The sequence below is a fragment of the Mus caroli genome, chromosome 9 (assembly GCF_900094665.2).
Source record: "Mus caroli chromosome 9, CAROLI_EIJ_v1.1, whole genome shotgun sequence".
Lineage (NCBI taxonomy): Eukaryota > Metazoa > Chordata > Mammalia > Rodentia > Muridae > Mus > Mus caroli.
The window spans coordinates 48,655,057-48,668,124 of record NC_034578.1 but is presented as its reverse complement, the minus strand read 5'-3'; the positions used below and the strand labels follow the sequence as shown (position 1 = coordinate 48,668,124).

Sequence of the window (13,068 nt, the reverse complement as noted above, 5' to 3'; positions counted from 1 at the left end):
GTAAACACACAGTAAACAATGTGTAAATTTAGCCTTCCTAGATCCTTTCCATGTTTACATGACAAAGCTTAATACTAAAAATATTAATTTATACAACTTCATGGTTAAAGAATAACAGTTGTTAACTGAAAAGCTTTAACTTGAAATTCTCTTCTGGCCGTACAATTAAGTATTTTCCCCCAAAGAGTAGCACATGCATGCGGGCAACAGGGAACGAAGGGGTGTCTGTGTTCCACCATCTTCTATGAAGGCCAGTTCACCTTCAGTCTAGCCCTGGATCTGAAGGTGTGGTTCTGACCGCACTTCCCACCAAAACTGCTCACCCAGAGCCTCACTCTGGCTGCAACTAAGGGGGGGCCATCTTTATTCACCTCCTGCTGTGTCTTCCACTGAGCCAAAGCCTCAGGATGCATGTTCTCACAGTCTAGTGACACAGCTGATCTTTAGGTGTTACACAGGATACAGGTAAGAGGCACAGTAGGGGTAATGATCTTCTAGAAGGGACAAAGGTTTGCCAGGAGTGACATTTAGGTACTGAGTGTGAATAATCTTAATTTTTATATCTGGAACCTTCCAATACAGTAGATGGGGCTCATTAGAGACTAATCACCCCGAGGATAAATCTCAGGAATTTTTTTCTAGATCTAGAGGAACGTTTATTTTATTTACTCTTTAAATGTTTGGTTCTTTACTCCCTTAAGACTAAAACTTAAAGGTTCTTTCATAATAGAAACTTAATCCAAAAAGCTTAAAATTCATGAGTTTTCATAATTTAGGGATTTAAAGCCAGTTTTAACCAACCCCTACTCCTTTTGGGTGGCAGGTACAACACAATTTCATGAATATGGCCTTGGCTAGACCTCAATTCTTTATCTTAAAAAAAAAAAGATTTATTTATTTTTATGTGCATTGGTGTTTTGCCTGCATGTATGTCTGTGTGAGGGTGTCAGATCTCCTGGAACTGGCATACAGTTGTAAGCTGTTAATGTGGGTGCTGGGAATTGAATTTGGGTCCTCTGGAAGAGCAGCCAGTGCTTTTAACACCTGAGCCATCTCCCTAGGCCCTAGACTTCAATTCTTATCACTTTTACCTTAATTTCCTGAGATGATATTTTTCTTAACTAGAGGAGCCCTCTCTCAGTAATAAACAGTTTTGTGACTAATTATGGCTGATTTTAACCAGGCAGCACAAAATATTATCTCCTTGACAAATTAGATCTTATTTTCTACACGACAGACCATGGTAAACTGGAACTAAGCAATTTACAATTTTAAGTTCTGTGGGTCTAAGAGTCCTGTGCACTTGGCAAATACAGGCACATTCTATACACTTAAAATATGGGCTGAAACTTTCTAGGTCAGGCTGCTAGCCTGATAGAGCTGTGACGGAAGGTGGTGAGAAAGAGTGAAGATGGAGTAGTGTTTTATTTGTTTGACATGGTGTCCTTCTCTGTAGTCCAGGCTTGCCTCAAACCTGTAGCAATCCTGCCTTGCCCTCAAGAGTTTCTTTTTTAAAGTCTGATTTATACCAGTGATGAACTGGACCACGTGGAAACAGAGTGGCAGAGGCAGGCAGAGCATTGACAGTGCTTCTTCCAGGTGTGGTGGCGGTCAGGGGTCTGTTTCACGAGAATTCATGTTAACAGGCAACACACAGTAGGGCAGCCGGCATAGGGGAGGTTTTAATTTCTACTGTTCTATGCTTCACAATACCACATGTAGTCCGAGGAAGCTCATCTATCAATCAAGGATTCATTAAAATGCTAAGTGCTAGGTAAAAACTGATGGATAGCAGGAATACCATCATACGGAGCCCGATAATTTCATCTAGATGCTTTTCTGTAACATTCTTTTGTTTTTCAGGACAGGGTTTCTGTGTGTAGGCCCTGGCTGCTCTGGAACTCGCTGTGTAGACCAGGCTGGCCTCAAACTCACAGAGATCCACCTGCCTCTGCCTCCTGAGTGCTGAAATTAGAGGCATGTGCCACCGCCATCCGGCTTTATTGTAACATTCTTAACTTGTAATTCTCCTGCCTCAGAATCCAGAGTGCTGGGATTACAGATGTGTACCACCCCACCTGGCTCTAATCTAAAATTGTAAGATATAAAACTGTTACAGTAAAGCCATTCTGAAAACACTTTGGAACAATTAGAAGTTATAAGTACATCCGAATTCCAGCAGTATTCTCCCTTCCTTCCTCACTAACTTTTGATGTAGAGCAAAGAAAATTTCCACATGTCAAAACCCATGTAACAATCTGGGTGAGGTGACTGGTTTACAATGAAATGGTAAGAGGCAGATGCCAAAAGAAGAATCTAATAAAATTCTACAAATGTCATGCAAGAGAGAGATAGGCACAATTAAAATGCATTTTTAATAATGGCATCAGTATTTAGCTACACTTAGCTGTGTGAAATGTTTTAAGATAAAATATAAAAGTTTCATCTTCGATAACACTTGTGTTCAACTTCTGTGATTGGATCAAGAACTTCAAATTCTAAAGCAAAATGCTATGTCTTTTCCCCAAAATCCATCTCTCTTAATCTGCAGACACTGTGTTTGATTTATGAACTCTTATCGATAAGAAATCTGTGGAGATTGCTTCTCTCATGTATCATCTAAATAGTTTTCAGAATTTCATTGGCAATACTTTTTACTATTAGGCCCCTTACAGAAAAAGCCAGAAAGTTCCAAGAAGGCACTCTCCACGGCAATCTATATACCAAGCACTGAGACACTGCAGAGCTGAGTGAGTCGAGGCTGCTGCAGCGAAGGTGATTCATGTGACCCAGAGCACAGGCCTTGACTACTCTCTGCCTCCATCATTTACCCTGAGCATCAAGGATGCAAGCACCATCTGTATTTCCAATAGAAAACAAGAGAATGCAAGGCAATGGACAGAGTGGATGAAACCCCAAGTAATTACTGTGATGAAATAAAAACGAACTTGAAAACCACGAGTTTAAAGGTAGAAGGGTCGGACTATCATTTCCCTTGGCTCGGTTAAATTCTTATGGGAATTTTTCATCCATCTACTAAAAGGCCCATTAACTTGTTCATTCATCCAGTAAGTATTTACTGAATACTCAGATTCTCCAGACCAGCATCCGGCCTCCTCATTGTAGGGGATAAAATCAAGGATCCTTCCAAAGCAGCACCTCAAAATAACCCAAAGATGTGCCCAAGCAGCCTTGGAACCCCAAACTCAGTTTACTGTTATAGGAGAGAAAACGAGGGCTGGTACAGATTTAAGTACATTTGCACAGCTGATGTCTGCTCTGACTGCAGTGAGGTGTAACATCTAGAGGGCCAGGTCATCAGGCACTGGCAGGGTTGACTTATGTGTGGAGGTGTGAGTGAGACAGGAGATTCAGATTGCCCAGCCAGGATGAATGTCTGTCTGGGGTTGGTCATTAGTGACGATGCCACTCTGCCCTTCTGTACCTGTTCTTCAAAGTGCTCAGCAGACATCTGGGGTCGGGACTGTCCTAGGCATGTAGTGAAGTGAGTGGGAATGAAAGAGAGCTCAAGTCATCTGCGAGAGAGATGGTGTTAACAATGTATGGATACAGAAGCAGGCAAACACAAGCAGATGTGTGAGAAAGCGGTAGACTGGGTAGGTGAGGGAAAGGAATACGGAGAAGAATTAATTGGGAGGTGAGAGGAAGAAATATGGGCTCACAGATAGGATAAAGTTAAGGAGCAAAGCTGTTGCAACAACACCCCCCCTTTTTTTAGCCCAATAAAACATCAGAACTTAATGGGATGAACACTTAAAGCGGGGAAACCTTTTTGTATAATGAGGATTCATTACTACGTCCCTCTAAGTTTGGATAACTAAACACACATTTTTCTTAAAGCAGGGTCATTTAGCAATGCGGTTAAAAAATGGAGAAAATGAAGTGCTTCATCTGGCACCCAGCTGATGCCAATAATCTGTCCCGTGGAGGGAGGGTGGGTGGCCTCTCTTTAAATCTTACTCCCGGAGTTTGTCTGCAGAAGGCAATGTCACTCTCCGCTAGATCAGCTGACCAAGGCAGACTTAGAAGTACAGTATCCATTTCCTATCACCCTTAGACTTTTTGGTCTCAATTTTCTCTTGTTTCTTTATACAGTCTTGCTTCAGACTGAGCTCTTTAGTGCAAGCTTGGGTCAGGGCAAACTATAATGCTCTTCTGTTGAACACCACAGCTGCCATAATACAGCCTTTATTACGGGGTAGCAGTGAGGCAGCTTTGCTCACAGGGAATTCATGGTAGATCAGTAGGCTAAGGGGAGACCTCGGCAGAAATCATATTAGTCTTCACACAGTTATCAGGACCGGGATCCCTCCCGGTCAGGGCATCATGGTCTTCTGACATCCACGAAGGACAGGCTCCCTTTTATAACGTGATTATTTAGGGGAACACACAGTGGAGTGTATTACCATACAAAGAGGGCATTGACGCACCTGCAGCATCGCCTGAGCCTTGACTCTGCAGTGGGCATAAGGTTAAAGGGGGAAGGCTGGCAAGGGAAGAAGGGGCAGAGTTCTGGCCTCTTGTTCTGAGTGTAGGTCAGTTAACACCTGCTGCTAGTTTACAGAACCATCTTCCAAAATTCCGTTCTCTTCTCTTGAAAATTCATATTTGCAAGTTCATCTGGGTGGAAGTTGGGTCTTTGCCTTTGTGTCTGGGAATGCAAGCTTTTGCTGAAAGGGGGGGGTTCTAGGAAGGAGGGGGGAGCAACTCACCGCTCAGTTGCTGGGCTGTCGCCAGGCGGGTAGGTTTCAGGATGAACTGGCATTGCATCTCGCGGGGCAGCTGCTCCATGAGGAAAGGCTCTTGGAGCTGGGATGGGCTGGCGGAGTCTTTTGATCCCTGCGTCAGAAGGGCAGTGTCTCGGAGGTGGCTCATTTTAATTCCATAAGGATACTCATGTCCTACAAGAAGAATAAAATCCAAATGTAGACTTCAGGCTGAGCGAGTACCTCCAGCAAGTGCTGCAAACTGGAGTGCACTGTGACTTACACCTGGGCCATCTGGGATAAAGAATGCTTTTGTTCAGCGAGCGAGAGATCCATGTGCCCAGTCTGCAGCCGGGGCCTCTGCATATTGCAGGTGGCTCTACCAAATCTGAGAGGTTGTCTCACAGCAGATGAAGGGTAAGGGAAGGGAAAAAAAAATCTTCAAAAGATTCCTTAGAATGACTGTAGACATCGGTTTGTGGGTTGCATAATTGACCTTTTCTAGGTTTGCATCAAGAATATTTAAGAGCTTCTAAAAATGAGGACAAAGAAGCCTGTTTGGTAAAGATTACTTCAACCTAGCAATTGATTGGTGAGCCCTCGCACCCCATAGAGCCTTCCTCAACAAAAGTTTGCATTCCTGAATATAAATATGTAGGCATGGTGGCTCATGCCTGAAATATCAACACTTGGGAAGCTGAGACAGGAGTATCACTGTGAGTTTGAGCCTAGCCTGGGTGCCAGCCATACTGAAAGTGAGATAGGACCTAGGCTACAGAGTCCATTTCTCACCCCCGCATCCCCACACATTTCCCAAAGATTCACCCTGTATTCTAGCACATCTGTGTAAAACCATTTGCTGATTGTTGGTTGCAGAATTAGTTGTCCAGCAGCCCTGGTTTGTGTGATTTGCCTCTCTCTGGGCCTGGTATTCATAGGAAACAATCTAAACAAAACTGTAGTGGGTCCAGGGTACAGATACAGATGCAACAACGAATTCACAAACCAGAGCATGGACATCTGACCTTAACCCAGTTTTTGTTGGTTAGTTCTCCAGGTAAATCATGGGTGTGGCTCAGTCCTTTTATCCTGCCATGCTGCAGATTTTGAAAGCCAAGACAGCACATTTTCACTTAGACTCACTGAATGTAACTCAGCAAACCCTTCCTTTGCACTTGACGCAGGCATAAAAAGCAAATGTGTTACTGACATTTACACACATTAAGAAACCTCTAAGGACTAAGGCAAGAAGACCCCCATACCAGCATAATTCAAAAGTAACCTTGAAAAACAGTGGCCCACTAATCCACACTGCTTTGTAAGTCAGAAGTTTTTCCATTGCACAGTTTAGAGTTGTGCTTTTCAGTGAAGTTGAAAGTGGCTCTGTGCCTAAGAGTTACGGTCTTAGTTCTAACATAATAAAATTGTCATTTTTAAACGATATCTTCTTATTGCCTATTCGCTTTTGCATAAATGACATTTAAAACCAAACCTGTCTGAGGAAATTGGCTTTGCCTTCAGCGTCCTATTTTCTGCATGGCAGAATATACAAGCATTTTCTAGATAAGTTTGTTTTCAATTCCTAAGATCACTTGAAATACTCAACCATCCCAGAGTGACCTTGCACGGGCGCATGCTGCACAGCCTCCAACAGGCAGGCGGCACTCTAAAATTGCTAACTGTTGTTATGGTTATTATTTCGGGAGCTGAAACAGATACCAGAATTTATTTTAATTGCCCTATTTCTGTTCATTACAAAGTGGAATTACTAACCAGTAAATACGTTCAAGTAAATAGTGGAAATAAGGTAAGTTAAAATTTACTTCTCACTAATTCCTCAGAACAGCGGGAATTTGAATTTCAGGCCAGCCTGGACATTGTCTCCCAGGCAAAAAAGGAAAAAAAAATCCTAAAAACAAATGGAAACTTGCCCTGGAGAAATGGTAAAGGGGACTATACACTAGTTGTTTAGCAAGCCAGTGAAGACTTTCAGGAGTCAAAATGTGTTAGTGTCACTTCCTTTGTGATGCTAAGGGGATTCTGGGAGAGAGCAGATGTTATGTACTCAGGGGTGGGTGACAGTACACCACTGTACCATACACAGTACTCTGTGTATTGAGGCAACCCTGGTATTAGAGTAGGAAAGACAAGAGGCAACTCAAGATGCTGAAAACCAGACGTGTGCATGGAGCGAGAGGAATTTCAATGCGCACTGCTCTCTCATGAAGAAGATACCCCATCATAAAAGGCTTGGTAAGATCTGCTTGTAAAGTAAAAATACCAAGAGGAGAATGTATACTGTCTGACTGTAATCTTTAGCAGCCCGAGAGAAACGATCCCACTGTCTGGTTCACAGTGAACACCCGATACAGTAACTTTTAGGCTTAAGACCGTAGAGGCAAAGCAATGCGATGTTATCTTAGACTTTGACAGACACTCACCAATGAGTGGGTACGGTGCCGCTTCTTTTCCAGAATTTACCCACAGTTGGTAATCTCTCTCAGAGCCCTAGAGATAGAAGGATTAAAAAAATCAAAACAAATCTTTCATGTTAGGTACTTGAGTGAGGCGGGAGTTTGGGGCATTTTCTGCTCTTTAGAGTCACGGGTGCATCTGGCTTGGACGGGGTAGTAGTACTCATTCCTACAACCATATCCTACTCAAAGCCAGGATCCATCATTGTTGGTCCCCTCATTCCCACAGCCCCCGAGCTGACTGGGGATCTGCAAACTGCAATGGGATCAGACCTTCCTATCAGTGGCCCACGGAGTGTGAAAATCTTAAAGGCCTTCGACAAGGGAAGAATACACGTCCTGGTTCTAAATGGCTGATCCTAACCTCTGAGATCCCCTCGTCTTCTCAGAGAATACTGGACATAACGTCTAACGTACCCCTGCCAGACAACCTTTCTGTCTATGAGACTATAACGTCAAGTCTCAGAGGCTGCCTATTTAGTTAGCTCAGTGGGCTCTGAGCAGAATGACCAAGGGGCTTTCTAGAAATGGATAGATGGCTGGATGGACTTCACTTTGAACAACTCCTTCCAGTCCTGGGGACACAGGGTTAAGAATTCTCCTACAGAGTAGGCCCAATCATGGAAAACAAAGTATTTACTAGTAGAATTATAATCTAACAAAACTATAAATCCCACTTGAAAGAAATACTAATTATGTGGATTTTGCTGAATCCTCCAGAAGGGATACAGCAGAATTCTTAGTCACAGCCATAATAGAAATATTTGAGTCTGTTAGAAGCATTTTGCTGTCCTGCTTTTAATTTGCAATTAAAAGTCAGGGTCCTGGCTACTGTACATGTCGTATAGATTGTGCCTGGCCACATGAGCAGGCACACAAAGATCACTTAGTCCCCACTTTGTCCTTTAGACAGAGAGGAACAATCTAATAAAAATACATTTTAGACAACGCTGTCAGATATCTCTTAACATGGGTGTCATCAAATAGTCTCAACTTCTATTTTTCTTTTGAACCTGAGCAGATCAGATTTTAAGGAAGCCTAAGAAAATGCATCGGGGTGGTTCATCTCCCTTCCTAGCCTAAAACTATGCACTATGTTTGTGCAGGTTAGATATCAATGCAGAAAGCCACACTTTACTCTGTGTATAAAATTTAATTCTATTTCAATCATATTACTAACTTTTACTTATTATTTTATCCTAGATTTTGGTGGCCTGGAGTCATTAATGGGCTTAGCAGCACTGGAGAAGAGCAAATCTAAATAGACACAGTAATAGTATGACATCTTCAGTCGATCTGTTATACCACAGCCTAGTTTTAAATATTTATCACATTTATTGACTCTGTGTGTGCACACACATGTGCAAGGATACACACACACACACACAATAGCAGCATGACAGAATACACGTGGTGTTCAGAGGAAAACTTCCAGGGGTCAGTTCTTTCTTAGTACCAAGTGGGTCTTAGGGATGGGACTCGGGTCATCAGGCTTGGCAGCGTGCACCTGTACAACAGAGCCATCTCGATGGCTCATATAGCAGTGTGTTTAAAAATAACCTCACAAATGCTTTTTCTTAGTTTCCATTCTTCTGAAGTCTCCCAGTTAATAGAAGGATTCTTTGTGGGTTGCTAGCAGGGGGACCAAGGGAGAAGCTGCCCAGTTCTCCTCCCCCTGACCTCAATCTCAATATTCCAATAATTTCCATTAACAACATTTCACAAACTCACCCCAGAAAACAAAGGGTCAGGTTAAAAGTGAGACAGACAGACACAGCAAGGACAGTAAGGCCTTCAAATCCATGGCAGAATTCAAAGCTGTGCTTTTATTTACGGATTCTTAAGAGGAACCAGATGTCTTTTTCAGGACTTGAAGCCAGTCAATATGAATGCAAAAGCATACAACAAAGTAAAGCCTTGAGAACTGGTAATCGTCCTTAGATTGAGTCTTAGAATAAAAACAGTATCGGAAGGTCAAGGTTGAACAGAAGGAGGGAGTAGCAGAAGTTAACACTCTCTCCTGCACCTTTCACCAGATTTTTGTGAATGTACATAGGACATATAATAAAATGTGTATTATTACTCTGAAGTTCTACTTTAACCGTTATGGTCTTTGGGTCACAGAGGTGTTAAAATAGACAGCACCCGTCCCATTGTGCTAACATAGGAACTTTCCTGTTTTCTACATCTGGGGGTGGGGACAAATGTAACTTTGTTATTGGTTGTGTTATAATGCAAGGGACTGTACTTACATCCGAATTACCATATATCATTTTTGAAATCAAAATATCAAAGTTTAAGGAGTATCTTGGTGGCAGAGGCAAAGAAATCACATTCAAGGTTCAAGGCTAACCTGGGTTACACAGCAGGACCATGTTCCAAAAAGAAGACGATAGGGGAGAGGCAACTTACAGTGATCCCTAACATTTGCAGTGACATGTTGATAACTTCACTTGCTGTGTCTGAATTCATTACTGTTATAGTTTTAAACTGTACGGAGAGAAATAGAAAAACGTGGTCATAAATGAAGAGTTCACCATTTTTAAGCAAGCAGCAATACAATAGATTTTTGTCTGTTTTGTCTTAGTTTCTTCTATTTTACTGAAGGAGATAGGTAGTTTCTTAGCCCAACATTTTGAATGTTTTCTTCAAGCAGTAAGGTCTGGCTTTTAGGAGTTGGTCAGAATATTTAACTTTTTAAAAGCAAATTAAAACATAATTCTCATGAACTACATTTGTGCTCACAAGGTGACTGTTACGGAGAGCTGCTGTGTAGTCTACAGCCCACAGCATCATAAGAAGGCCTCTTCCCATCCTGTTCACTGTTGATAACAAGCTCAGCTCTTGGGCTACAATTTCAGCCAAGAAAGTCCCCATAACTGGGGCTAAAGGCTGAATGTTTACCATAGGAACATGGCAATTCCTAGATGATGATTTCATTCATAAGAACTCAATGAAAACATTTTCAAAACCACCCAACTGAAGAACTGGCAGGTTGGGAAGAGCTGATGAATACTAACAGTCAATTCCTCCTTGTGGCTTCATTGCAAGAGTCTGCAGTTGTTCCTGAAAGGACCCAGACAAGTATTCATGCCCCGAGAAGAGATTTCTGACCAGCAATGTTCTATCCAGGGCTACATGTTAAATACTGCAGGAATGTCCCTTTTTCCATTCTTTTCAGAATTTGATTTTCATGCAATTAAAGATACATATAGATGCACACCCCCACCATAGGACCTCTAAATGCTTGCCTTCTGTAGGACACACACACACAGTCTTTCAGCCTGCCTGTCTCTTTTTACATCCACAATGTTTTTGCTCTTATACAGGGACCTTGGATTTCGTTTTCTGGCTTAGAAACACTTACATAGGCACAGTTTCCAATGTCCTTGGCGAAGATTTTGAGGGGGATGCTCTTCGGGTAGTCTTTCTCCTTTTCTAGAGCGATGTATCTAATCAAATGTGATAACCCAAAACAATGCTGAGTCAAATGAGATTCACTAATAATAGCTCATTAAAAAAAAACCCAACCTATCTTGATAACATTGTCAATATACTTATATGTTCTCTTTTCTCGTTTTTTTTTTTCTTTTTTTAAGGATACAGGTAAAACTCAGCAGAATCAGATTATATAAAAGAGAAAAAAATTGATATTAGGCATGGAACTCGCTAAAGAATGGGATATCCATGTCAACTGATGTTGGAGGAGGGACCAGGTGAAGGTACCTCTGAGTGGCGGTTGGTTCTCAGAGCCTTCCTGTCTCCTCTGAACAGGCCTTTCACCTTGCTGGCAAGTACCCGACCACATACTATACTGTACAATGAACTCACTCCCATTTAGCTGCTAGGCACGGTGTAAATCTTGATTATCCATGGGGTGGGAAGAGGAGAGGAAAGAAAAGAGGGAAGAACTCTGCCTGTAAGTGGTAAGCCTATGTTGACTGTTTTATTCAGTACAGGCAGTGGTAGGGATCATAACCCTACATTGAGGTGCTCTGAATAAATCCTTGCAGTTATGGGGACTTGAAATGCTCTATGAAGAAATGACTAGCTCATAGCTTGGAGACGTCAGACCGAGAAGACACTGGTAATTCCTTTCTTTCTGATGGGATCTAATCAGACCCCAGTGTTCTCCTTCCTAGAAAAAAGTACTTGTAGCGAGAGAATACTATTTATACTATGTTCTAGCCAGTGTACAATCTGAACCATAGGCTATTTTTAGCAGACAAATGTCAGTTTCCATTCAAGAAGAAAGGTGCACCCCTGGGGCATATTTGGCAGTAACATGTTTGGTTTAACCACAGGTTAACGACAACATCAAAACTGTGTGAACTGAAACATACCTCTGAAGGAGAGACAGCCATTTGTCCTTTTGTTCTGGAGAACTGCAATCAGAGAAAATGGAAGAGGAAAAAAAAAGCCATATGAAATATTAATGCCAACATTTTAAAGCCCGCCACTCCAGGTGACTATACCAACAGCCTGCTGTTACAAATGTAGCCGTGCACGTACAGTACAAGCTTCACACCGCTGCTTAGAAGATGCTGCAGGCCCTGGGAATGATCACAGTCCAGTGTCACTTTTTTAAACTCACGCAGGTGGATCGGAGGCAGGCTGTTTTTAATGTGTTACTGTTCGCTCACCAGTGGCATTAGGCCACAGGGGAGGGAGGTCCCTTGGTGGAAAGAATATCTGATTTGGAATTGAAACAACTGCATGCAAGCTAGAGCATCATGGCAAGCCACTTATCCAAAGCTGCAGTTTTTATACCTGAGAAGCTGGGTTAATTATCCTCTCCAAGTGCTGTTTTCCAGCTAAAATTGTCATTTATAAAAACACAGAGTAAAGCCGGGCAGAGGTGGCACACGCCTTTAATCCCAGCACTTGGGAGGCAGAGGCAGGTGAATTTCTGAGTTCAAGGCCAGCCTGGTCTACAAAGTGAGTTCCAGGACAGCCAGGGCTACGCAGAGAAACCCTGTCTCGAAAAACCAAAAACCAAACCAAACCAACCCAACCCAGCCCCCCCCCCACAAAGTATAATATTATTACTTAATAAAATACTTAATAAAAGCTTAATATTGAGATGAAAGCGAGCTTTGGCGGATGGGCAGAAATGCTAGGCCCAGGAACCAGTCTATTGTCAGGAAAGGAAACGTTTTTTTAATCTCATATACACAAGGCAAAACAGCAGGAATTTAGTAGATTTGCTCAAAGCAAACTTATTTTAATTGCAAAAACATTTTTGATTAATAAGGATGTATGTACAATTAAATATGTTTCTACTGCCACTGCTGATGGTTAAAGTGAAACATTCATCTAATTTCTTCTTATATGATCCTGCCTGTCACAAATTCCACAGAGACAGTGAGGTTTTGTGAATTTTACTTACTTGGCCCTACAACAAGCAAGAGCCTTGAAAAAACGCTGAGTGTTGGTGCCTTCATTCAAGAGTTAAAGCCTCCCCTAGTCTTCCACTTCTCCTGGCTCTCCAGAACCCCCTGGCAGTTGCTGTTTCTGTTCTGCTCTGAGTTTTAAGCAGATAAGCAGTTAACTACAGGGCAGCCCGGTATTAAGACTGCATTTTTTTTTTATATTACAGGCAGACCTCAATAATTTATTTTTTGAAAGCCACTTAGCTTGGAAAAATTGTTTCCCAAAAAGTTATACAGAGAACAGTAAATTCCTGAAATTTGCCAGCCAGTTGCTTCTTCTGCACCATTGTTATCACAGTCACAAGGCAGAGAACCAGGAACTGCTGCCATTTACCAATAACCAAAACAGGGCCACACATGGCCTTTAGGGACTGTGTCGCCTTAGGGAAGATCTATAGTAATTTTTTAGTCTATGTTTTCCTTTGGCAGATTTGA

General features: G+C 42.1%; 1 protein-coding gene across 1 annotated transcript in view; it reads right to left on the bottom strand.

Moving 5' to 3' along the window:
• Arhgap20 (Rho GTPase activating protein 20) overlaps window positions 1-13,068 on the bottom strand; it is an 82,633-nt gene that overhangs the window by 17,316 nt on the left and 52,249 nt on the right. The window contains 5 exon segments of the mRNA XM_021172655.1: window positions 4,734-4,922; window positions 7,169-7,235; window positions 9,614-9,691; window positions 10,569-10,653; window positions 11,545-11,586. Of these exon segments, the coding sequence (XP_021028314.1) occupies window positions 4,734-4,922; window positions 7,169-7,235; window positions 9,614-9,691; window positions 10,569-10,653; window positions 11,545-11,586 (461 nt within the window).